At 38.2% G+C, this 27029-nt stretch overlaps 1 protein-coding gene across 1 annotated transcript in view; it reads right to left on the bottom strand.

Annotated features, from left to right (window-relative positions):
* Positions 1 to 1778: 1778 nt before the first annotated feature.
* Positions 1779 to 27029, bottom strand: part of LOC105513303 (spermatogenesis-associated protein 16) — a gene marked incomplete at its 3' end in the record, with an annotated part of 232366 nt that continues 207115 nt past the window's right edge. The window contains exons 7-8 of the mRNA XM_011944144.1: positions 2920 to 3066; positions 1779 to 1888 (exon numbers count right to left, since the gene is read on the bottom strand). Of these exons, the coding sequence (XP_011799534.1) occupies positions 1779 to 1888; positions 2920 to 3066 (257 nt within the window). The remainder of the gene's footprint in view (positions 1889 to 2919; positions 3067 to 27029) is intronic.

The following is a 27029-nucleotide window of genomic DNA, read 5'->3' as shown; positions in this document are numbered from 1 at the left end:
CCACCCTGATAGGGTCCCACCCTGCCAATTCCGGGAAACAACCTCATGAGGTCCCACCCTGCCAATTCCAGGGGTCTCACCCTGCCTCGAAGTTCTCGGAATCATCAACTCCAGGAAAGAACCTCATAAGGTCCTGCTCTAACCAATCAAACCAAGACCCCTTGCTCAGGCTATAGCTAGACCCAATCATTTTACGCCTTAAGCTTTGTTTGAATTTCGCACCATAAGCTGTGTTTGAACTTGTGTTAGCCTATATAAACAACCTGTAACAAGCAGTCGGGGTCCCAGGACCAACTTAGAGCTTGGGACCCTAGCGCGCTAGTAATAAATAACTCTCTGCTGTGAACCTCGTGTCGGTGATCCTTCGCGACGACCCCTGCCCAGGAAGGAATCGAGAGTTCGGTTCCAACAGGTGGAGGTTGCAATGAGCCAAGACCGCACCACTGTACTCCAACCCATTTGACAGAGCAAGACTGTCTCAAACAAAGAAACAAACAAACAAACAAACCAAAACCCAAAAAACTAAAAACTAAAAAACAAAGGGCTAGGCCACAGGCAGATCACATTCATAGCACCCGACACACTGGCTCTGCTAGGCTAGCCATGCATGAGTGAGATGAAATAATGCTACACGGTGATGGTTCCGGTTAGCAAAGCTTTCCCTGCTTGCACGGGCCTGATGATGAGGGTAATGATGTGTGTGGGTTTTTAGGATGGTGTTTTGTTATGGCAGCCTGAACTGCTTAGAGATAGATAGATTTCTTATTAACAGAAATATAGGGGAGACAATTGAAACATGGTTGTGGAGAAGGGGTAGCTTTGTGGTAGGAACATCAGTAAAAATGTGCTTTTGTATTTGTAATGCATGGAATTGCAAATCATGCAAATAGATTAGGTGTTTTATAGCTTTTCCAAAATGCTGAATAATGTTATTGAGCAGATAAACTGCTGAACAGATGTTAAGTAGCTGTTTGTGATGACCCCCTTGGTTCCCCTTATAAGGTAAGAACATCAAATCAATGATGTAACACAAAAGAGGGAACAGGAAGGAAATTCTTTAAAATTTCCAACTTACAAGCCTTTTGAAAAATATTAAAAGAGGAGAAATCTGCAGCCTTTATAGCCTGTTAATGAGAAGCTCTCTTTATATACTTTCAGTACAATGGCTTAAATTTTGTAAAATAGCAGTATAATTCAGGTCTTATTTTGGACTCTTTAAGACCTGAAGAGTAGAAAAGGCATATTTTTCCTGGATCATAGAAAGAGATTAGATAATTTACCTTATGGCTATGTAAAACCTTATGGCTATATAAAGATCAATTGCCAATGTTTAGAGAAGCATCCAATTCATCAGTGTGGTACGAAGGCACTATCTTGAAAAGCTCTGAATTCTTGTGTAGGTAATGAGATGGTTATATGCAATAGCTCAATAAGTGAAATAGAGAAAACACGGTGCTTGCTAAAATTTTCTTATTGATTTGAAATGACAAATTCACTGCAATGTTGAATTAGATATCAGGAAGGCATAAATAAAAGGTTCTTTAAAGAGACACTACTCTAATAAGTGCTTGAAATTGCAAAGTGTAGCATTATAGTATGTTTTAGAAGAAAAGAAATAAAATCATTAGCTAAAATTTGCTTGCTTTTGCAAATGAGAGTTACTATGAACATTTCCAAAATCCCCTAACACTTGCATTGTTTTCCATGTAAGCCTTATATACTTCTAGAATTCTCTAATATTTGTACATTGGTCAAATATAAAAGACTCATATACCTACATTCAATTGAGTGCTTCTAATAAAATCCAATATTGGCAAGATTCGCTTCCCCATTGTCTCCATTTGTCTCACTGTATCTTCTCTGGTCAAACCGAAAAGCGTTTTATGCTCTAAAAATTGTAACAATAAACTTTTATACTATTTTCTCCAGACTTCCATTTCAAAATGTTTTCTTTAGCAAGCTATAAACAGATATCTCAATATTAATAGATACGAAATCTTTAGTATAGAAACTAGTCCCATCCCTAGACCATATGTATAACAAAGAAAGATTTATGGGGAGAAAGGCAGAGGAGACGCTGCCCTTTAGAAACTATCGTTTATCTCTTTTGTTGTGTTTCTTGATTGAGAGATCTAAGAGACAGCCTATAATGATTCACCGATCTCTTCAGAGTCTGTTTTTCCTGAGTTGTGAAAAAATGCGTCATAAATGTGTCTGATTCTTGTCTTGTTCCTCCTAGGTATTATTCAAGTGTGCAGATCCATTGACTTTGAATGTAGTTCGAAGTTCAGATAAGCCTCAGAGGATACAGTGCCAGACAAAACACACATTCTTAATTATGTGGTTAGAGCTGCAGGAATAAATTTAACCTGGTCATGAATTCAGCCCATAAGTTTGAGATTTCAACTCCATGTGAATATTTTCTTGATTTTTGAAAGTTTCAACTCAGATTACTGAACACCATTTAACTGTAATACTCTCCAGGAGATCTAAACTCTTGGCTAATTACATAAGAAAAGAGGGGAACCGACATTAATACAACAACAGATAATACAAGTAATTTAAGATTGTCATTGGCTATATTTTTGATTTCATATAGCAGTTTCACTGCATAATTTTCTTCTACCTCTGCTAATTGATAATGATGAAAACTAGTATTCTTTAAGTGCTGTATGATTAGTCATTGATGATAAAGGTGGGCGGGATAAGATGATTAGATGATTAGAGTCAGGGGGGTGGGCATTCCAGGACTGTGTGTGTTCTTGGGGGAAAGATTTCCTGGAACCAGAATTCCAAGTATTGTTAACTAACCCACAGAGAAGATTAGAAGGACTTAATTTTAACTCAAACATTTTTTGGGGCCCAAAACTCATCACAGGTCCTACTACATGCTAGACCTTGTAGGTTCAGATGATTTACCTGTGAATATCGGCAGCTTCCTGCTTGATATTTTTTCCAAAAATTTTCCATCTTCTTTGTTTTTGAACCCAAGAGTCAAGAGATATTGTTGGGGAGGAAAAGATGACCAGTCAACTGTCTGAGGCAACATGTGGAGTGTCTGAAGATCTGAAATATGACAGAAAAAGAACTAAGAGGCTTTGTTATGGTTTTAATATGTTTAGGGTTTTCCCCCCAGATTTCAGGAATTGTACATGGAAAAAATGATAACTATAAACATGAAAGGTATGAAGTAAAATTATATGTATCAGAAGGTCGAATAGATAACATGTCAAAATCATATTTCATTATATTTTTCTTAGTAATCTAAGCATACACAAAGCATAACAATAAAATATGGCTAGATCACATGGTCATCTTTCCTCATCTTCAGAATAACAGACATTCAAGACCAGCTTGCATGCTTATTATTTTTTAGTTTTGACTATTTACAAGAGACTTTGATTTTTCTTTTTTTCTTTTTTTTTTTTAGACAGAGTCTTGCTCTTGTTGCCCAGGCTGGAGTGTAATGGTGTGATTTTGGCTCACTGCAACCTCCACCTCCCAGGTTCAAGCGATTCTCCTGCTTCAGCCTCCTGAGTAGTTGGGATTACAGGCGCCCGCCACCACGCCTGGCTAATTTTTGTATTTTTAGTAGAGATGGGGTTCCACCATGTTGGCCAGGCTAGTCTCAAACTCCTGACCTCAGGTGATCTACCCACCTCAGTCTCCCAAAGTGCTGGGATTACAGGCGTGAGCCACCGCACTCGGCTGAGAATTTGATTTTTCTCTTCCTAGCTTAAGATGTAAGGAAATCATGTTAGTTATAAAAAAAAAAAAAAAGGAAAGAGAAAAATTACAAGTGAGAATTAAAATATAAAGCTAATTAATTTAGTTACCATCCTTCATATAGCCATAGGAGGAAACTTAGAATGATAAATGCACTGACTATTGTAATTAGACTTGGAAATAATTCGTGTCATGAAAATGGTTCTAAAACAGATTCAATTCTTAATGACCGTAAGAGCTAATGTTTACTGAGTACTTATTTTCTATCTGTCCCTGTTCTAAGAGTTGTGTGCACTGTTCTTTGAATTCCACATAATAACTTCACAAGGTTGGTGCTGTTGTCCTCACTTTATCAATAAGAGGTTGAGGGACACAGATGGGAAGTAACTTGCCCAAGAGCACAGCTCCAAAGTGGGCAAAGCCGGATTCACAACCAGGTAGTCTGACTCCAGACACCACAGGCACAGCCACTGCACCCTTCTTCGAGATTGCTTTGCACTAGGTTACTTTTGGGGTAGGGATAAAGGCCAACCTTACAGATGATAAGACTGGTGCTTCAAGAGGTTACAAACATGCCCAAGATCATGAATTTAGCAAGCAGAGGGACCAGAATTGAAAGTCAAAGTACAAAGGCTAACCTCTTGGGGGCTTGGAGGCAAGATTCACTTAATTCATTTCCATTTTGAGTAACAAGGCTTTGGTTTATTAAAATAGATTTCTCAAATGAAGGATGGTGAACAGAGAGGTTTAATAAGTCCTCTTTGTTCAACACTACCAGAAAGGGGAAAAGGCAAAATCCCAAATATCATTGAATGATGGTTTAAAGGTAAAATTTTAATGTAGACTCAGAACTCAAACGGTAATGGTTCAAATATAGCCTTCACTATTTGTCTGTAATACTTCTTTTAAAAATAAGATAGTACACCACGAGTGTGTTTTTTAACACCATCCCCCTTTTTAAGCCGCAGAACCTTTTGTCCAAACTAAAATTTTCTGACAAGCCCAATATTAAAAGCCAACAAAAAGTAGGGACATTCTGTTTGAATCCTGGCACACTGATCACCCACCCTCACTACTGTACTCTGTTCTATACTCTACTCATAGACGCCACCTCGAGCTTCTCCACAGAACCTCCGTTTTTCAAAACACAGTTTGGAAAACACTTCAGTAAGTTATTTGTCACAGTTTGGTTAAGTAAACAGTGTGTGTCTGTTAAATTGAGAGTTAAAATATACGCTGATTAGTGAAATAATTAAAATATCACACAATGCCTTTTAAACACAAACACAGAGCAAAAACATATTAATGAACCCAAGCAAGTGTTAGTTTTTCTTTGGTGACTTAGGATCAAAGTCACACCTTACTGTTAATGAGGGCTAATATTCATCTGGTGCTTCTTCTGTGCCACACACATTATCAGGGTTATCTTTTTCAATCATGGAGTGGAGAGCAGGGCATATTATCAGGCCCACCTTACAGATGATAAAGCTGGAGCTTCCAGAGGTTACAAAGTTGCCCAAGATCACCCACTGAGCATAAGGACCAGAATTGAAAATCAGGCAGCTGGATGCCAAAGTACAAAGGCTTACCACTCAAAACTATCCTTGTGATAGTCTGGGGTCATGGTTATAAAAATCCATGGGAAACATCCATGGGAAGGCCAGTAAACACTGTCTATCTAGAAAAGTATAGCAAATGCTCAAGAGTTCCCAAACTAACACAGTGACTTTTAGGCATCTTAACATACAGATTGCAAGTATTAGATGATGATGCTTTTTTTTTTTTTAATGAGATGGAGTCTTGCTCTGTCTACCCAGGCTGGAGTGCAGTGGCACTATCTCGGCTCACTGCAAACTCTGCCTCCCGGATTCAAGCAATTCTCCTGCCTCAGCCTCCTGAGTAGCTGGGATTACAGGCACCCGCCACCACACTCAGCTAATTTTGTATTGGTGTGGTGGGGTGTATATTGGTTTTGAAATGGGGTTTCTCCAAGTTGGTCAAGCTGGTCTTGAACTCCCGACCTCAGGTGATCCACCCAACTCAGCCTCCCAAAGTGTTGGGGTTACAGGCGTGAGCCACTGTACCCAGCCTTAGATGCTTCCTTAGTTGGTGGTTGTGTTACAAAATGGCTCTTTTTAAAAGGATGGCTCATTTTTATAAACAAGGTAAAAATGTGATTTCTGCTTCTCAATTTCAAAAGTGCAGGAAGTTTCTTTGCTTTTGAATATCTGCAGCTGATCATCACAGACACGCCTCTGTTTGCAAGCGAATACTATTTTGTTGAACTATTAGCAAGGGGACAGCTTACTAGTTTTACTGAAGTTTCCAATAACTGGATTGTATGAAAAGGCAGCTGAGTAACCTCAAGATTTGGCATTTTCTGGTGCCGCATTATTGCCAAAACCAGCCTGATGTTTGAGGACTCTCTTATGTAGATAGATAGCCTAAAGACTTTGAGTGGTTTACCTCTTCTTGTCCTTAAATATTTGATAAAGAGGAGACCAGTACTAATATTGGCAGTGATTAGATGGAATAGAAACTAATGTTAGTACTATACTCTGGCTAATTTATTATAAAACATGCTTGCAAAAATGTAAATATTCTCTGTTCCTTCTGATCCTATATGCTTCATCCTGTGAGTATTTGACCCACTATTAACTTACAGTTGAAGTTTTAAAATGTAAGAGGCTCCTATATACATAAGGTTAAATTTAGAAAAAAAAAATGTTTTTCAAGTATCATTCTTTTACCATTTGTATGCAGGGTAAATTGCTGTTGTATGAACATTTAGCCTAACAGGTGGTCTATGACCCCAAATGACAACACACTTACCAGATGTTGAATCTCATGTAACATTAATTTGAGTGCTAATTGTTCTAAATTTTGGGCTCATAAACCTCTACCTATGTCCGAAAAGCTCTGTGCCTCTGATGGATATAAAAGTTAACCAGATTATATTACCCTTCTGTAGGAAAGTAGAACTGATTTAAAAATGTCTTCTTTGCTCCTGTCATGTCGAAAGAAACTTGGAAGAAACAGATGTTTTAATGCATTCCTTTACAATTTATCCCAATTAGAGATGAAATTTATATGACTATCACTGAATTTATTATTAAAAAAATCAGTTTGCATGTGTGAACAGCTCCAAATTTTTACCATCAGCAAAGTGGATGCTTTAAAATATAATATCAAAGATAGATTATGCCAATTAAATTTCTCGCAGAAATACAATCCTTCAATTTCTTTTCCCCCAGACGAAAGATGTCAAACTTTCACTGAAAGAGGTAAACAGTTTTCCCTTCTTCAGAAACATCTTATTGTACTACGGAAGGCTGAAATTGACCACCTTGCAAGTCCTCAAGCTATTCTGGCTTCTTGACGTTTTGGTATTATTGTCCGCTCCTTAAAAATCATCTTCCTGGACTTCAGCAGTAGTCTCTCCTTCTCTCTTTTTCTCTCAGACACACTCACACACACACACAGACACACGTTCCCCTTTCTCCTCCTGCCTTCTCATTCAGTGCTCCTCACAGCTATTCCCAGCTCACTGATATTCTCACACCCTTGGGAATATCGCTAGTCTTGTATCTTTGGCTACTATTTTTAACCAAAAAATGGGACATCAAAGCTACAGTCGCAGCTGGAAATTTCCACCAAATTCCAACATGGCATTTCCAAATACCTACTGGGACATTGCTATTTGCTCATAACTCCAAAAGTTAGTTAAAATAGAGCAAATATGTTCTTCCAAAGTGATTTTCATAATCTCTACAACTTCTGTTTTCATTTTTCTTTCACCAGCCTGTTATGAGGATAGCCATTACTCACCCGATTATTCTGGCTTAAAAATTTGAAGCCATTGTTGACTTTTCTTTCCTCTTATTCCCCATTTAGTGAGTCTTTCAAAAACTAATTAAACCTGCACATCGCAATACATCCCATATCAGCCTGTTTCTTTGCATTATCATTGCTATTATCTTGGTCAAATTTCTTATCACATAACATCTGTATTATTGAAGAGTTTCCCCACCAGTCTCACTGCTACTAGTGTTGTTTCATGCCAATACATCGCTACGTCACCACTCGATGAGTATTTTTGATACATCACCTGCCTTTTTCACTGTCACATCCTCCCTCAGGAACTCTGGGGACTTTTCCTTTCCTGGCATTCAAGGCTCTCAGCAGTGTGCATCTGCTTCACAATCTATCCATTATTCTTACATTTTCTCTAGTATCAACCTTTATTACCAGCTCTGCTGATTTCACTGCCTGTGCTTATCTGGCCTCTGAACTTTGCTTGTGATTTTACACTCAGAAACAACTACCTAGTCTCCTCATTTTTTCTTTATTCTATCTATCACTGTCCTTCCAGATATGTCTAAGTCCCATCTAGCTCATAAAGGGTTTCCTGAATATTACAGTATTTTCCAATCTTCCATTCAAACTCTTTTGAGATGGAGCTTCACTCTTGTTGCCCAGGCTGGAGTGCAATGGCGCAATCTCGGCTTACTGCAGCCTTCACCTCCTGGGTTCAAGCGATTCTCCTGCCTCAGCCTCTTGAGTCGCTGGGATTACAGGTGTCTGCCACCACACCCAGCTAATTTTTCTTATTTTTAGTAGAAACGGGGTTTCTCCATATTGGCCAGACTGGTCTCGAACCCCTGACCTCAGGTGATTGGTCCGCCTGGGCCTCACAAAGTGTTGGGATTACAGGCGTGAGCCACCGCGCTTGGCCTCAAACTCTTAAAGAACATCTATAGTCACTCCAGAGTGAATCTCCTGTTTCATGGGGGCATGTCTTAACAACCTGACAAATCTTAATCCCTTGAAGATTCCATCTTCTTTGTTTTAATTTCTGGTTTTTATTTTTGCAGACAGGGTCTTACTCTGTCACTTGTGCTGGAGTGTAGTGACGCAATCATAGCTCACTGTAACCTTGAACTTCTGGGCTCAGGCAATCTTCCTACGTCAGCCTCCAGAGAAGCTGGGATTAAAGGTACATGCCCCCATGCCCAGTTAATATATTTTTGTTTAATTTTTAGTAGAGATGGGGTCTCGCTATGTCGTTCAAACTGGTCTTGAGCTCCTGGCCTCAAGAGATCCTCCTTCCTTGGCCTCCCAAATCACTGTGATTACAGGTGTGAGCCATGGTGCCTGGCCACATCTTTAAATTATCTTCACGCCTCAAGCACCTAGCAGATGCTCAATCAACATTTGAATTTAAACACACATTTGAATTGAAAACACACATTCCCAAATCTTGAATTTTTAATGGTCCAAATAGGAAAAGAACTGCAAAAAATCAAAATTAATAAAATATCTAGAGCTTCTGAGATATGATTTATTTTCTGTTACTAAACTTAGAAAAAAAAATCACATTGTCTTTGTTCTTCATTTTGCCTAAACCCCAAATCGGTTCTGTTCACCTTATGAAGGGTGAGTGAAGTGAAATAATTTGTACTGGGTGACTCAGTAGAGTAGATGCTGAAATGAACACAGCAGCTTTGCTTGGATGGAAAAATTAGTTTCATAGTTGGCTTGCTGCAGCTTTTTCTCTGGGAAATATGAACTCAGTCACAAAAGATTGGATTAATGGGGAGAGTTTGGCTTAATGCAACCATTGGCAGCGCCAGAAAAACATCTGCAAAAATGTAAAATATAGACTGTAGATGAACAGATTCATCTATATATGTGAGGGATAGCTGTATTTGTTATGTAGTTAAATATCCATAAAATACATTTTAAGCTCAATAGAAGTAAAGCACTAAGCATAGACACCATTGTTGTCTGTATTTTCTCTTGGACACTTCATCCTAACCACAGCCAACAGATCGTGAAGGAACATTGCAAAGCAATTTCTTGAAAAGAAAAATCATAGACATTTAAAAACTCTTTTAGAAAGATGCAGATTTGTTGGGTTCTATCATTACTTTTCTAGAAATTTCATTTTTTCCTCTATTTTCTGGTGTCTGTGTAATTTCCCTGCCCTTTGTCCATAACAAAATGTTCTGACATTTAGGTTAAAACAAAATCTCATTTTTGAAGGCCCCAATTGTTTAATGTGAGATAGGACCATATCAGTTTTATATGACTCCTTTTTACTGATCAGTTTCAGACTTTTGTTTCTATAGTATCTTTATAATGCCAACACTTTGTCATTACTTCTTTCTCAATCATGTTCTGAGTTTTATTTTGTACTCTTTTTAGTGCTAATACTTCTATCTTGGAAGTTATCCACAAATTTACATCAGTAAGAAAATAGCAAAAGGTAGCAACTTTGAAGCAAAGTTATTATTATTGCCCCCCATAAATAATAAAATGGTTTCTACTTTTAGAAACAGATAGTATATTTTGAGTTTTGTATTTGATATCTGAGAAAGTCATATGTATACTATATAGATAATAAATTGTGCAATAAATTATATTTCCCTTTGACTTTCATTGTAATTTCAGAGTTATAGACAGAAATAGAAAAAAACTGGTTTTCATTCCCACGATTCCTAATTTTCACTTCAGGTTGCTGGTCTACTTCTCCAAGATCAATTTTTGTATATTTAAGTTTTCTCTTGCAACACACATAGAAACTTAGAAAAATTCCGCAGGAATTTTACACACAGTTCGTTTCTCTTTCATTTGAAATTTTTACTGATTCCAAAGTTTTATGTTTAATGAACTGTCCTGGATCTTTATTTTGGGCTTTATTACACTGAAGTTCCTTGATCCTACTTTTATCAAAGTAGACTAGAGACAATACAAACATTAAAGTTATGGCTATTCCTCCTCAATATTTATTAGACTCACTATCATTGAAATAATAAAATGTTGCTATAATTCCAATAAACTGATGTCTTGTTGTACTGTCTGAGAGCTGGAATGATCACTGGTTAATTGGCTATCTGGCATGCATTTCTCTCCTCCTCCCCTTATTATTCCTTGGTTAATTCTCTCAATCACCTCCTCCTCTAAAAGGGAGACCCAACTGACCAAGTCAATAAATCCATGCCATTTCCCTCGCTCCCAGTGATTGGTTCAATCATAAGCATATTATGCAGTTTGGGCCAATGCCAAAGAGTGGGCTTCTGGAATTGTGTGGAAGGGGCACTCCTGTTCCTTGGTACAGGGAGATTTGAGATCTGTAATGACATTTGAGAATGTTGTTATTTTATTCAAGAACCTAGCACTTGAGGGCATGGTAGAGTTAGCGGAACACCGGGCAGAATTTGAGAATAAATTCTCAAGTTGACTGTGGAAACGGAGTGCTGAGAGACAGTAAGTGAGCTATTGGTTGGATCAAGCTGTGCTTAAAAGCAATCCCACCTGTGGATCTTCATGTTATGTAAGTCAATGTGTTCCTATGTGTTCTGCCCCTTTAAAACTGACTTCAGTAAGTCAGTTTGAGCTGTGATTCCTACCACTTGAAACAAAAGATTTCTCATACAGGAGTTTAGCTAGTAGTTCAATATATCTTACAAATAATATAGGATCCTTACTATAGCTGAGATGTAAGACAGAGATGAAACTGTCATGTTGAATTTCTGGGAATAAAGTTTTTCTTATTTAAGAAAAATAACAGTTGGGGGATTTGGAATTATTACTTTTTATAGCTAGCACAAATATAGCAATATTGAATACATCCTGGTGATGCCATTATTACAACATTATTATAATATTATCACTGGTAATTTATAAATATAATAAAAATAATAAATGTTATAATATTATCACTGGTAACTAAACTTACATTTATAAGTATAATAAAAATAATAAATGTTTAACATAATCTTTCTTGACTTAAATTATAATTACTATTTTCCCACTTTGGGTTAAATTCTACATCTCACAGAAAATGATTCTTTGGTAGTTAATTTAAAAATTGTACAATAAAAGTCATGTGATCTCAAAGCCTTGATTTTCCTTTCTATCAGGACTGGTAACCTATTCACTTGTTTGTTTGTTTATATTTCCCTTTGTTCTGGAAGTGTAATGACTTGCCTTACATAAATTCATATGAGATAAGAAAAAGTGTAAAGTAGTGTGTTTGAGGAAAATAGATCAAAAGAAAAATTAAAAATAGATGATGAAACCATAAGTAAGATTAATACACAAAATGTATTTTATGAAGTCCTGTATATTTGCTAAAAGAGGATCAAATATGTCATTCACAATGTTCTTAATTAAAAAACTTCTCTAATCACAGAAAAGCACAGCGGTTTCCTTTCCTGAGAACAGAGACTTTCTTTTTTGCTTTTTGTTGAAATTGGTTTATAAGTGCTACAATTTTTCATGTAATAAGCTGTATTATTAATGATAACTTAAAAACAAAGAATTATCATCTACAAAATTATTACTCATGAATTATCATGATTCATAAGCAAATAATCTTATCAGAAATTTCCTGCAGTTAACATATGTACCAATTTTGAAGGCAAGGCTTTGATTTAGAACTTGAGATGCTGCTTTATATTTGGAAATCTAAAAGAACGGACACCTTGATATATAGATATTAGATATTGCTATGCACTCTTCACAATTAGTAGTTAGTTTGGTTGTGATGAAACAACTCTTAATCTGTTTTATTCCTGTTACCCTCAGTAACAAGATAACTGTTTTTGACCACTATTATTATTATCTACAGCTTTGGACCTTTAGGACAAAGTAGTAAGACCTGAAATAAAAACGAGAGATATAAATATTGGAAGTAAAGAGATCACTGTATTATTACTTAATAATAGATGGTTGTAGAAAATCCAAGAGGATAAACTGAAAATCAATTAGTATAGACAAGAGTTCACTAAGGTGTCAAAAAAGAAAATATATAAAAATAAACATGTAAGATTTAAAGCTTGACATGGTGGTACATGTTTATAGTCCTACCTACTTAGAAGGCTGAGGTGTGAGGATTGCTTGAGGCCAGGAGTTCAATGATGTAATGTGCTATGAGCATACCTGCGAATAGCCACTCAACAATAGCCATTGTTTGAGACCCCATCTCAAACAAACACACAAACAAGAAACCATGTAAGATGAGAAAACCCGAAATATGTAGATATAATAAAATATGCAGTATATTGAAAACAATGGTTTGATCCATAATAGCAAAAAAAAAATAGAAATAAGCTTAGCAAGATATATAATTTTGATCATTTGATTATCTAATTTACTTGACAAATATTTTTAGGCTCTTCTTGCAAGAATCTATAAATATATGTCAGACATTAGAATGAAAGGTAAGATAATAGAGGGCATGGTGTTGTTTACTATTTGGTGCCTATAGTACACAAGTAAACAGTCAATTATAATACAGCATGGTACATTATTAAATTAGGGTGAGATCGGGGTATGAGTAAAATGATAGAGATAAAAATTTTACTGTAATCCCAGCACTTTGGGAGGCCGAGACAGGCGGATCACGAGGTCAGGAGATCAAGACCATCCTGGCTAACACAGTGAAACCCCGTCTCTACTAAAAAATACAAAAAACTAGCAGGGCGAGGTGGCAGGCGCCTGTAGTCCCAGCTACTCCGGAGGCTGAGGCAGGAGAATGGCGTAAACCCAGGAGGTGGAGCTTGCAGTGAGCTGAGATCCGGCCACTGCACTCCAGCCTGGGTGACAGAGCAAGACTCCGTCTCAAAAAAAAAAAAAAAAATTTTAACAATTGACAAAAGGAGAATAAACTTGTTTGAATTGTTTGGGGCCTAGACTAGAAATTCTTTTCCTCTGGGAATTTTAACTATAAGCATGTGGGTTAAGGTTTGAGTTTATGCTACCTGGGTAGTTTAGGAACTCTCATGTCTAGGAACAAACTGCTCTGATTGGTAACATTCTATGATATAGAAAAAGCAAAAGAAAATCCTCTGGGGAAGGATGCAAAATTACTGTAGACTGCACAGGATTCTCACAGATCAAGCCCCACTGAATAATGGCTTATACCTTACACACAAGAGTGGAAGAACACTCAAAGATACAATTTTCAATGAGTGGGAGGTAGTGTGGTATCATAGAAAGATGCTTGGTCTTTCTTCCTAGTTTCTGCAAAGCTCCTAAGACCTTTAGAATTACCTGAATGATAAGGATGATTGGAGTGTCTTTTGTTCTAATGAGGCAGCATTTGGAAGGCCTATAATAGCTTCAGGACGGGGCTGGTCACTAGAAAAACCAACCAACTTCCAGAGAGGAAATAGAGACTAAAGACTGAGTTAATCACTAATAGTCAATTATTTGATCAATCATGCCTACATGATGAAATCTCAATAAAAACTTCTCAACAGCAGGGCTTGGAAAACTTCTGGCTGGGTGAACACATTGAAGTTCTAGGAGGGTAATATTCCCAGAGAAGGTATGAAAGCTCTGTGCGCCCTCCCTCCTCTGTCATGCATTTCTCTATACATGCTTCTCTCTCATTTGGCCGTTTCTAAGTTGTATCCCTTATTTGCTATTACTTCATTGACTGTTTTTGTTGCTATTATGGTATTTTGTTGCTACTATGTTGCTAAATGGTAAATCCTGAGTTTTGTGAGTTGGTCTAACAAATTGTCAAAGCTGAGATGGGGATTATGAGAACCCTTGATTTACGGTTGCTTGGTCAGAAGCACAGGAGGCCTGGGACTTTATTTATTTATTTACTTATTTATTTATTTTTTGAGACACAGTTCTGCTCTGTCACCCAAGCTGGAGTGCAATGGCATGATCTTGGCTCACTGCAACCTCCACCTTCTGGGTTCAAGCCATTCTCCTGCCTCAGCCTCCCAGGCAGCTGGGACTACAGACATGCATCACTACGGCCAGCTATTTGTGTGTGTGTGTGTTTTTTTAGTGGAGATGCAGTTTCACCATGCTGGCCAGGCTGGTCTCAAACTTCTGACCTCAAGTGACCTGCCTGCCTTGGCCTCCCAAAGTGCTGGGATTATTATAACTGATATGTAAAGTGGAGGGCAGTGCTATGGGACTGAGCCTTTAACCTGCAGGGTTTCCAGGTAGTTAGTGTCAGAATTGAATTGCAATATTGAACACCTAGTTAGTGACTTGTTTTTCTAAGACCACCAGAGCGAGCACAAAAGAACCAGCAAGTAGGCAAAGGTCAGGAGCAAAACTGCAAGTTTATTTTGGTAACCTAAGGTGTGGGGAAGAAGTCTGTTGGCCTCCAGCAAAGAAGGCCGACAGAGTCCCCCCCTGCCACGTGGGGCTCTCGGGCGGGGTTCCTGCATCCCGACATCAGTGGGGCTGGAGGAAGGCCGCGTGGCTCACTGGCAGAGAGCGGCTTTTCTAGGAGTGGGAGGGCAATAGGTGGGGCATGGGCATGTCAGGGGCGTTCCGCAGGTGCGACCAGGTAAATCTTGGTCTCTTTGGATTGATGTCACCTGGTGCATGCCCAGTTGGTCTGCACCTTCCTGGGTCGCCGGCTGCATTTTCACGGGCGCGGGAAAAGTTGGGAGGGGGGAAAAGTTGGGAGGGGGGATGAAGAACCCGGAAGTGCACCATCTTGCCTCCGTTCGTCCAAACAGTTAGTGTCACAAAGCTAGAGAAATAGTGATGTGGAAAACCCTACACATTTGACATCAGAATATTGTGGGAAAAAAATCACTTCAAAATTGGTGTCAGAAGTGGGATTTGCTAGAATGGCCCTGACTCACAGAATCATGTGGTTTGGGAAGAGAAAGAATGAAACAGTGAGGGAGGAGAACCTTTGATTTGTTATTCATAGTATGGAGCAGCAGCGGTGCTTCAGTTAGTCACTAAACGTAAAAGTTACCAATGGAATTTAGAGGTGAATCTGATTCCCAGCCTTTTGGTTTGCTGAATACACAGTAATGCAAACTAATAGAAAAAATAAAGTATACAATCCATTGGCTATTATTATCTATAAGAGCTAAAATGAAAGAAATTAAAAGTGACTGCCAGGTTAAACTTTAATGCTGAACCAAGCACAGATTTCAGTTGAGCTGAACTTCAGCCACTAGCCCCTGAAGTCTCTCAGGGGGAGAAATTATGCAGGAACAACTGAGAGTACTTCTAAGATCTCTGATTATTAAGAAGGTGGTCCACATTGAGGGGAGGCCAAAACCACGAAACTACTGAAACCAGGGGATACAGTGTAAATATATATACCCGGGGGTATATTTTATTTTGTAGATCAGTGTCATCAGCTGCCTTTACTAAAATGCATGGTAAGAATGACTAACTTTAAAAAAAAGTAACTGTTTTTAAATTTTGTAGAGTAGGAAGGCATGTTTGGGCGGATATAGGATCCACTGCTCACTGTGGAACCATTGCAGATGGGTATATTCCTGAAAGAACAGCCAGCCTGGTGGACTAAATAAAAGTGACTGTAAGATCTGTTTATCCTGAGAAGGGGTACTGCCCAACTCCCCCCATAAATGACTACTGGGATATCCCAGATGAAGCAGCTGATATGTTTCATATGCAAGCCATGTAAGATTGGCTTCATAATAATCAGGAGATTTATCCACTAAATATGCTCATTACCCAGGTCATGGTAAATTGGTGCCCATGTAACTTAACTGCTGCAAAATGGAGCAACAGTTCTTACAAAATTTGCTTTCTCAGCTTCCCTTCACGGGTCTTACAGATGCTGTAAAAACATTAGATCATTTAATAAGAGAATGAGGAGAGGTAGGAGGGAGAGGCAAAGGATTTGTCCCGATGATTTAGAAATTGTTAAATGGTTATTAAGAAAAGGGGGGTGTTCATATCCTTTCCCCACTTTTTGATGGGGTTGTTTGTTTTTTTCTTGTATGTTTGTTTGAGTTCTTTGTAGATTCTGGATATTAGCCCTTTGTCAGATGAGTAGATTGCAAAAATTTTCTCCCATTCTGTAGGTTGCCTGTTCACTCTGGAAAGGATATGAACAGACATTTCTCAAAGGAAGACATTCATACAGCCAACAGACACATGAAAAAATGCTCATCATCACTCGCCATCAGAGAAATGCAAATCAAAACCACAATGAGATACCATCTCACACCAGTTAGAATGGCCATCATTAAAAAATCAGGAAACAACAGGTATTGGAGAGGATGTGGAGAAATAGGAACACTTTTACACTGTTGGTGGGATTGTAAACTAGTTCAACCATTATGGAAAACAGTATGGCAATTCCTCAAGGATCTAGAACTAGATATACCATATGACCCAGCCATCCCACTACTGGGTATATACCCAGAGGATTATAAATTATTCTACTACAAAGACACATGCACACGTATGTTTATTGCGGCACTATTCACAATAGCAAAGACTTGGAAGCAACCCAAATGTCCATCTGTGACAGACTGGATTAAGAAAATGTGGCACATATACACCATGGAATACTATGCAGCCATAAAAAAGGATGAGTTTGCGTCCTTTGTAGGGACATGGATGCAGCTGGAAACCATCATTCTTAGCAAACTATCACAAGAAGAGAAAACCAAACACCGCATGTTCTCACTCATAGGTGGGAACTGAACAATGAGATCACTTGGACTTAGGAAGGGGAACATCACACACTGGGGCTTATCATGGGGAGGGGGGAGGGGGGAGGGATTGCATTGGGGAGGTATACCTGATATAAATGATGAATTGATGGGTGCTGATGAGTTGATGGGTGCAGCACACCAACATGGCACAAGTATACATATGTAACAAACCTGCACGTTATGCACATGTACCCTAGAACTTAAAGTATAATAAAAAAAAAAAAAAGAAATGGGGGGTGAATAAAGCAAACATTGATAGGAGGAAACAATAGGGAAGAAGGAGAGAGTCAAAGGACTCACCTCTGCAGGTGGAAATCTTTAGATGGTTATTAAGAAATGGGATACATAGATGAACATTGATGAGGGTGAAACAAAAATCTTAATACAGCACTATACAAGGTCGGGTGGACCAAAGGGATCCTCTACCAGTCTCTCAATAATAAAGGGCCCCAAACAAGTTCTAATTACCCCAATTTTAAGACAGAGCAGAGACCCCCTCTTTGGAGTCTGTGGGCCTCCTTAAGTATGAAAATGAGAAAAATATCTTGAGTTTCTTTAGAAAAAGTTTCAGGCAAATAGCTAGCCCTCAAAAGTACATAAATAACTTGATAAGCAAAAATATAATAGCTTAAAACAATAATCAAAAACGTTAGAATCACAGAATGTTTGGTTCTCCTATAAAACCTAAAAACAGCATCTTAATCAAAGTCTCTGAGTTGTTTTTCAGAAATCCAGATTCCCCCACTCCGCCACCCTTAACCAAATGGATCCACTGGCATATAAACCTCAGATAAGGGAGAACTGAGGACTGCACTGTAACCACGTTTCTTGGTTCTAAATTTCCTCTTGAGGGGCCTGGAGGAAGTCACACCCACATGCCAGAGCTAACATTATTTTCTGCAGATCTCAAATTTTAAAAGAAAGCTTCTATTTGTTAACCAATTACAAATTAAAAAATCTTTAAATCTACTTATGACCTGGAAGCCCCTGCTTCAAGAAATCCTGCCCTTTAAGGCCAAAACCAATGTATACTCTCCACGCATTATGATTTTGCTTATAACTTCTGTCTTTCTAAATTTACCCTTGCCTTTAAAAAAAAACTGTTGCCTGTAATACATTGGGGAGTTTGGAATTTAAGTGTTAACTGCCTGATCCTTCCTTCTTGGTGCCCTGCAAATAAAGCTTTTCTTTCTGCTACTATAAACCTTGATGTAAATATCTGGTCATGATGCACCAAGCAAGTGAACCCCAGTTTGGTTCATAAAAGTGTGGGGATTTTAAAAAGCTGGAAGGCAAATATTACAATGAGAAACCTGGTCTGTAGTCATTTGGGGCAGTAGACAGGCAGACTAATCAAAATAACTATTGACAAAAGAGCCAGAGTCTCTTAGCTTGACCCCCAGCTGCAAACCCAAAATCTTATGCAAATGAATAGGTAAAATGGTGAAGAAAAGGTTATGGAATTTTTTGACACAGGAGCATCACGCACTATTGTAGCAAAATTTGTTGGTAAAGCCTTAACACAAACTACAATTAGACTGAAACTACAAACACAAACTACAATTAGACTGAAAGAATATAGAAATGCAAAGGCTAAGAGTAATGTCCTTTTAAAATAATATTTGGTCTTTGTCCCCACTTCCTGACACAGCTTCTAAAATGACTGAAATTTCCTGAGTGATAGGGGCATCTTTTGTTGTTCATAACAAGCCCCTTTCAACCCTATCTGAGTATATGCTAATGAAGTGACCCTTGCTGGGCCGTTAGATAGCTTCAGGATGAGGGCAGTTTGCCAAAGAAATCAAATATGTGATTAGAGGCTTGGAATGTTCAGTTTCATGCCTCTCCCACCTCTGGAGAGAGGAGAGATGCTGGAGACTGAGTTAATCACCAATGACCAATAATTCAAACAAGGATGCCTATATAATGAAAACGCCATAAAAACCCATAAAAGTTGGGGTTTGGAGACCTCCCAGGTTGGTGAACACATCATGGTGCAGGAAGAATGGCACACCAAAGAGGACCTGGAGGCTCTACATCTCTCACCCTCGCGATCTTGCCCTGTGCATCTCTGCCATTTGGCTGTTTGTGAGTGGTATCTCTTATAATAAACCAATACGAGCAAGCAAAGTATTTTCCTGAGCTCAGCAAACAAATTATTGAACATGAGGAGGGGGTTGTGAAAACGCCTGATTTGTAGCTGGTTGATCAGAAGTACTGCAACTGGTATCTGAAATGGGCACAGTTTTGTCATACTGAAGCCTTCAACTTGTGGGACCTGATACTAACTCTATGTGGATAGTTATCATAATTGAATTGAATCTTTGGACATCCAGTTGGTGTTGCAGAATGGGAGAATTGGTTGGTTTTTGAGAAATACCCCAGAGATGGCAAAACAACAAATAGCAGAATTAGCATCCTGAGATCTTGAGAAATAGTGCTATTAGATATGAAATATAAAATGTGTTTAAAGTACTAAATATAATAAAAATCACAAGAATAAAACTAGATTTTTAAAAGTTGCTTTGAAAAAGATTTTAAACACATGGACACATAGAAGGGAAAAGCACACACTGGGGCCCCATCAGACAAGTTTATCTATATAACAAACTTGCACATGTACCTCTGAACTTAAAATAAATGTTAAATTTAACAAAAGGGTTGGCACAGTGGCTTATGCCTATAATCCTAGCACTTGGGAGGCTGAGGCAGGCGGATTGTCTGAGCTCAGGACAGAGCAGCCTGGGCAACACAGTGAAACCTGCCTCTACTAAAATACAAAAAGTTAGCCAGGTATGGTGGCACACACCTGTAATCCCAGCTACTTGGAAGGCTGAGGCAGGAGAATTGCTTGAACCCAGGAGGCAGAGGTTGCAGTGAATTCATGCCACAGCACTCCAGCCTGGGTGACAGAGAGAGACTCGGTCTCAAAAGATAAAAACAAAAATAAAAAATTAATAAGCAAATTACATAAAAAAAGAAGATTTCAAGAGAACTTCTAGGAGTGGAAAAACAATTATTGGAATGAAAATCTTGAATCTACTAAGGAGTGATCTAGACAGAGCTAAAGGAAGGATGAGAATGCAGATCTGAGAACATTTCAAAATGAAGCAGAGACAAGGACATGGAGAATTTAATAAGCAGCCTTGATGATCTGGAGGATAGAATAAATAAAAGTAACAAATGTCCAGTTAAAATTCTTAAATGAGGGAATAGAATCAGGGACTAAAGTCTTGCAAAGGAAATGGATGATAGCTTTTCAGAATTTATGAAAGACTTGACCCCTTAGATTATGAACACAGCGACTAAGCAGGTTAAGAAAAAAACAATTATACCTGGATACATCTGTAGTTAAACTGTAGAACTTCAAATGAAGACATGATCTTAAAAGCATCAGAGATAAAAGAAGATTATCTACAAAGGAATGAGATCTGACTTCCCAACAGCAATGACACAAGTCAGAAAACAGTGAAATAATATCTTCAAGGTACCAATATTTTAGATTAGAAATTTATAACCTGTTGAACTGTTAATTAAGAACTAGGATGAATTAGAGACATTTTAGACAATCAGGAATGAAGGGAATATACTTCCAACAGACTCTCACTTTGGGAACTTCCAAAAGATGCACCTTAGAAAGAAGGAAATAAAATTCAGAAGAAGTGAAATGTGAGAAAAATTTGGTAGATATGTGTATATAATAATTATAGATAAATGTTGACTATGTAAGCACATTTATGACCATAATAATTAACTTAAGGATGGTGTCAGGGAAAATATCAGGTTGGAATAAATATATATTATGTATAATATTAGGGGGTGATTTTCATTAAAGTATTCTATGACCTTTATCTTGTTCAGTTGATAATCATTAAATTCTGATTTTGTTAAGATATCTGTTACAATAACATGTAATGTTATTGTAAATAAAGAAAAAATGAATAAAAGAAATCTTGAAGCATATGAGAGAAGGCAGGTTAGGAGCAGCGAAAAAGTATGTGGACTAAAGCCTATAATATGGCAGAAATAAACCCAACATAACACAGAAATCAACAAAGATCTATTTAGTACTTTCTATTTGTCAGGCACTATTTAAGCCAATGGTGAACAGACAGATTTCTGTGTCTCAGGAACTTATAGTCTGGCAGAAAAACTCAATCAATCAACTCAGGAATTAGAATAAGCTTACTTATTCAAAGACAGAGATTGACTACATAATAAGTAATTAAATAAATAAAAAAGTCAGCTGATGTGTCATATTTAAGAGAATATTTTAACATGGAGATATAAAATGTTGAAAGTAAAAGGATGTGTAAAAGAAATACTAGGAAAATACTAATCAGAATAAAACTAGTGAATTTATATTAATATCAGACAAAATAGATTTGAATACAAAAAATTATTGACATTAAGGTGAAGAGTGTAATTACATAACAATAACACACAATTAATGATCTTAAAACAATAGGCACATTGATGCTGAAACAAAAAGTGAAAATTGACAAATTATAAGAATAATTGACAAATCTACCACTATTTTGGATTACTTTAACATCTTTTTTTTTTCCTATGTACTGATGTCAAGTGGACAAAAAATTGTAGCATCTAAAAGGTATGAGTAATTTTCAAACTTGATCCATCTAATGAATACATTAAAAAACCCTGCATTCAACAATTAAAAAATGACATTCTTCTTGAGCACAAATGGTATGTTAATGAGAGTTGACCGTATATTAGGGCATAAACCAACCTTAACAATTTCAGGGATTATTAAAATTTAGACTATGTTTTTGAACATGATGCAATTAGGTTAAAAATTAATGACAAAGATAGCTAAACATTTCTATACATTCAGACATTAAAAACTGTGTAAGTAAGTCATAGCTCAAAGAAGATTTCATAATGAAAGTGAGAAAATATTTTGAGATGAAATACAATGAAAATGTTTTACAAAATTTTTAGAGCACAATAAAAATCATTCTTGGAGAGGAATTGATAGTCTTTACTAAAAACGAGGAAGAGTGTTGACAATTATTGACCCCAGAATTCAGTGAAGAAAATTAAGCAATAAAAGAATAAGTTTCCAAAACAGGACATAAAAGAAATAGTAAATATAAGAGCAGAAAGGAGTTAAATGTAAGAAAAAGGATACAATAGAAAGGTTCGACAATGTTAAAACATCTGGCATAATATGAATAAATGACAACTTTTTAAACCTGATAAAGAATACTTATCAAAAATCTACAGCAAACTTTATAGTTAGTGGTAGAAATTTAAAAGTCTTAACTCTGGAACAACATGTGGATGCCTGCTATCACTCCTTTATTCAAACTTGTGTTGTGTTCCTAGCCATAACAGTAGAAGAATGAACAAACAAACCGAAAAGAAAGAATGAATATCTAGGTACTGGAACAGGGATGGATTTCTTAAATATGACACCAAACTACAAGCTATTAGGCCCTGGTGGGCAGATCACTTGAAATCAGGAGTTTGAGACCAGCCTGGCCAACATGGTGAAACCCTGTCTCTACTAAAAACACAAAAATTAGCCGGGCATAGGGGCACATGCCTGTAATACCAGCTACTCGGCAGGCTGAGGTATGAGAATTGCTTAAACCTGGGAGGCAGAGGTTGCAGTGAGCCAAGATTGCTCCATTGAACTCCAGCCTGGGTGACAGAGCAAAACTCCATCTCAAAAACAAAAGCGAAAACAAAAACAGAAACAAAATTATAAAATAACATTAAAATTTAAATCTCACTTCATCAAAAGTCACCGCAGCAAAGTCAAGCTTCTTAATGAGATAAAATATAAAAACTCCAAGAAATCAATAATAAAACTATGCAAAAAACCCAAATGAAAAAGGGTACAAGCATGCAAATTGCAGGAATATAGAAATAGTAAAAATACCATTTTTATAAATTTGAAAATTTTTAAGAATTCTGTTTATTTTTTAAGGAAATGTAACCACAGGACAAATAATGACAACAAAGATGTTCAACCTAATTAACAGTCACGGAAATGCAGTGAAAAGGCAGCCTATAGAATGGGAGGAAACATTTGCAAATCATACATCTGACAAAGAATTTATATCTAGAATACATAAAGAACTACAATTCAAAAACAGCAACAAAAAACAACTCAATTAAAAAATCAGGAAAGGACTTAAACAGACATTTCTTCAAAGAAGACATAAAAATGGCCAATAAGCACGTGAAAGATGCTCAGCATCACTAATCATTAAGGAAATGCAAATCAAAACAGCAGCGAGATACCACTTCATGTCTGTTAGGATGGCTATTACCAAAAACCAGAAATAACAAGTGTTGATGGGAACATGGGGAAATTGAAACACTCATGCACTTCTGGTGAGAATGTGAAGTGGTGTGGCCACCACAAGAAATTACGTGACACTCAAAAAATTAAAAATAGATTTACCATATGATCCAGCAATTTACACACCAAAAACAATTGAAAGCAAGGAAATACTTATATACCCATGTTCACAGCAGTATGTTTCACAGTAGCCAAAAGGTGGAAGCACCAAGATTTTCTCAATGGAAAAATAGATAAACAAAATGTGATATACATATACAATGGAATATTATTTAACCTTAGAAAGGAAGGAAAATCTGACATCAGCTACAACATGGATGAACTTTGAAGACATTATACTAAGTGAAATAAGCCAGACACAAATGGACAAATACTATATGATTCCACTTGGAGCTGTCAAATTCATAGAGACAGAAAATGGAATAGTGTTTGCTAGGGGATTGGGGGGGAGGAGAATAAAATGGAGAGTTATTGTTTAATGGGTAGAGTTTTAGTTTGGGAAAATGAAAAGGTTTTGTAGACGGATGGTGGTAATAGTTGCACAATAATGTGAATGTAGTTAATGCCGCTGGTCTGTACACTTTAAAAGTGTTTAAAATGGTACATTCTATGTTGTGTGTATTTTACTACAATAAAAAAGGAATAATAAACAAATTTATGATAGTGATTACCTCTGGAGGGGAGGGAGGAGATTAGGATCTGAAAAACCTTGGGAACTTCAACTATACAATACTTTTAATGTTTTATTTCTCAAATAAGGTGGTAATTATGTAGGCATTCATTATATTATTTTTGTGTCTTTTAGCATATTTCAAGTATTACATAACTAAAAACATAGAAGCTTCTGATTCTTGTAATGTCAAAACAGACAAATTGGACAAACCTTCTTTCTGAAGACAACTAATATTCCTAGAAGAAATCTAAAAAGTAGATTTTTCTAAGAACATCAAAGAGCTAATAAGAAGGAGGAGGCAGAGCAAGATGTCCAAACAGAACTCTCCAGTGATTGTCTCCCTCATGGGAACACCAAATTGAACAACTGTCCATACAAGAAACACTTTCATAGGAACAAAAAGTTAGACGAGCCATTACAGTACTTGATAATCTTGAATTGCTGATGTCACACCTCCCCCATTCCCTGGCAGCAGCCAAGTGGCGCAGAGAGAGACTCTGTGTGCATGGGAGGGAGAATACAGTAATTGTGGGACTTTGTATTGGAACTAAGTGCTGCCTTGTCACAACGGAAAGCAACATGGGGGCAGAACCCAGTCAGCATCCATGGAGAGAGCATTTAGATCAGCCCTAGCCAAGGGAGAATTCTCCATGCCAGTGGTCAGAACCTGAATTCTGGCTAGCCCCACCACCATGGGCTAAAGAAGCTCTGGGGTTCTAAACAAACTTGAAAGGTAGTCTAGGCTTCAAGGACCTAAATTCTGGGGTATCTCTGGCACTATGCTGGGCTTGGAGTCAGTGGACTTGGAGTAAATGACGCTAGGGAGACACCGGCTGGGGTGGCTATGGGAGTTCTTGTGTCACTTCTCCCCCAACCACAGGTAGTGCAGCTCACAGCTCTGGGATAGACTCCTTCCTTTTGCTTCAGGAAGGGAGAGTAGTGAGTAAAGAAGACTTTGTTTTGCAACTTGGATACCAGCCCAGCCACAGCATAGGGCACTATTCTCTCAGACAACATTGCTAGACACAACCTGAGCTAGAGGGGAACCTGCTGCCTTGAAGGGAAGAACCCAGTCCTAGCAGGATTCAACACTTGCTGATGAAAGAGCACTTGGGCCTTGAGTAAACATCAGAAGTACCCAGGGAGTACTCACTGGGCACCTTGGGTAAAACCCAGGCCTGTACTGGCTTCAGGTGTGACCCAGCACATTCCCAGCTGTGGTAGCCATGGGAAGAGACTCCTCCTTGAGGAAAGGAGAGAGAAGAGTAAAGGGGACTCTGTTTTGCAGCTTGGGCACCAGCTCAGTCAAGCAGGCTCCTGTGGTTCCCAATTTCAGGCCTTGGCTACTGGATAGCATTTCTGGATTCACCCTGGGCTAGAGGGAAGCCTCGTGGCCTGAAAGGAGAGACTCAGCCCTGGGAACATTCACCACAAGCTGGCTGAAGAGCTCTTGGGCCTTCAGTGAACATTGACAGTAGCCAGGCAGTACTAGCCATGAGCCTGGGTAGCAATGGCCCCAGGGGTAGACTCCTTCTGTATGAGAAAATGAGACAGAAAAATGGGAAGGATTTTGTCTTGTGGCTTGGGTGCCAGCTCAGCCACAGTAGAACATAGCACCAAGAAGATTCCAAAGGTTCCCCTCTCCAGGCCCTGGAGTATGGACAGCATTTCTGAACTAGAGTTGGGCCAGCAGGGAACTCACCACCCTGAAGGGAAGGACACAAGTCTGGCTGGATTCACCACCTGTGGACTGAATAGCCATTCGGCCTTGAGTGAGTATAGGCAGTAGCCAGGCAGTGACTTGGTGGGTCTTGGGGTGGGACCCAGTGCTTTACTGCCTTTGCATCTTATCCAGTGCAGTCCCAGTTGTGGTGGCCATAAGAGTGCTTGTATCACCTCTTCCCAAGCTTCTCCCACAGCTCAGCACAGAGAAATAGACTCCATTTGTTAGGGGAAAGGAAAGAGAGGAATTAGAGTTTCTACCTGGTAATCCAGGGAATGCTTCTGGATTTTACCCAAGACCACCAAAGTGGTACCTCTACAAGTCTGCCAGAGTCACAGTGTTATAGGACTTTGGGTGTCCCCTAATGCAGAGATGGCTTCAGGGACTAACGATTTAGATCACAACACTCAATTCTCTTTAAATACTTGGAAAACTTTCCCAGAAAGGATAGGTACAAACAAGCCCAGAATGCAAAGGCAACAATAAACACCTCTTGAATAACTCTTCAAATAAACTCTTTATGCCCAATCATTGATAAACATCTAAAAACATCAAGAACATCCAGGGAAACATGACCTCATTAAACCAACTAAATAAGGCACCAGGGAACCCACCTGGGATTTCCTTTATGTAATGCACACTCTTGAGTACATGTAGGTTTGACTCGATTTGTTCATACCTTTCCAGAAACACCTCTCCACATTAGCTTATGTTTGGCTTGCATTCACAAAATATCTGAACAACCATCTGCATTGTTTACAATAGCAACACAGTGGTGTGGGGGTGAAGGTGCTGATTAGAAATGGAATACTATGCAGCCATAAAAAAGGATGAGTTCATGTCTTTTGCAGGGACATGGATGAAGCTGGAAACCATCATTGTTAGCAAACTAGCACAGGGACAGAAAACCAAACACCATATGTTCTCACACGTAAGTGGGAGTTGAACAATGAGAACACGTGGACACAGGGAGGGTAACATCACACACTGGGGCCTGTCAGGGAGTGGGGGGCATGGGGAGGGAGAGGACAAATACCTAATATATGTGGGGCTTAAAACCTAGATGATGATAGGTTGATAGGTGCAGCAAACCACCAT

Source organism: Colobus angolensis, unplaced genomic scaffold (genome assembly GCF_000951035.1).
Source record: "Colobus angolensis palliatus isolate OR3802 unplaced genomic scaffold, Cang.pa_1.0 Scaffold228, whole genome shotgun sequence".
Taxonomy (NCBI): domain Eukaryota; kingdom Metazoa; phylum Chordata; class Mammalia; order Primates; family Cercopithecidae; genus Colobus; species Colobus angolensis.
This window is presented reverse-complemented; position numbering and strand designations above follow the sequence as displayed.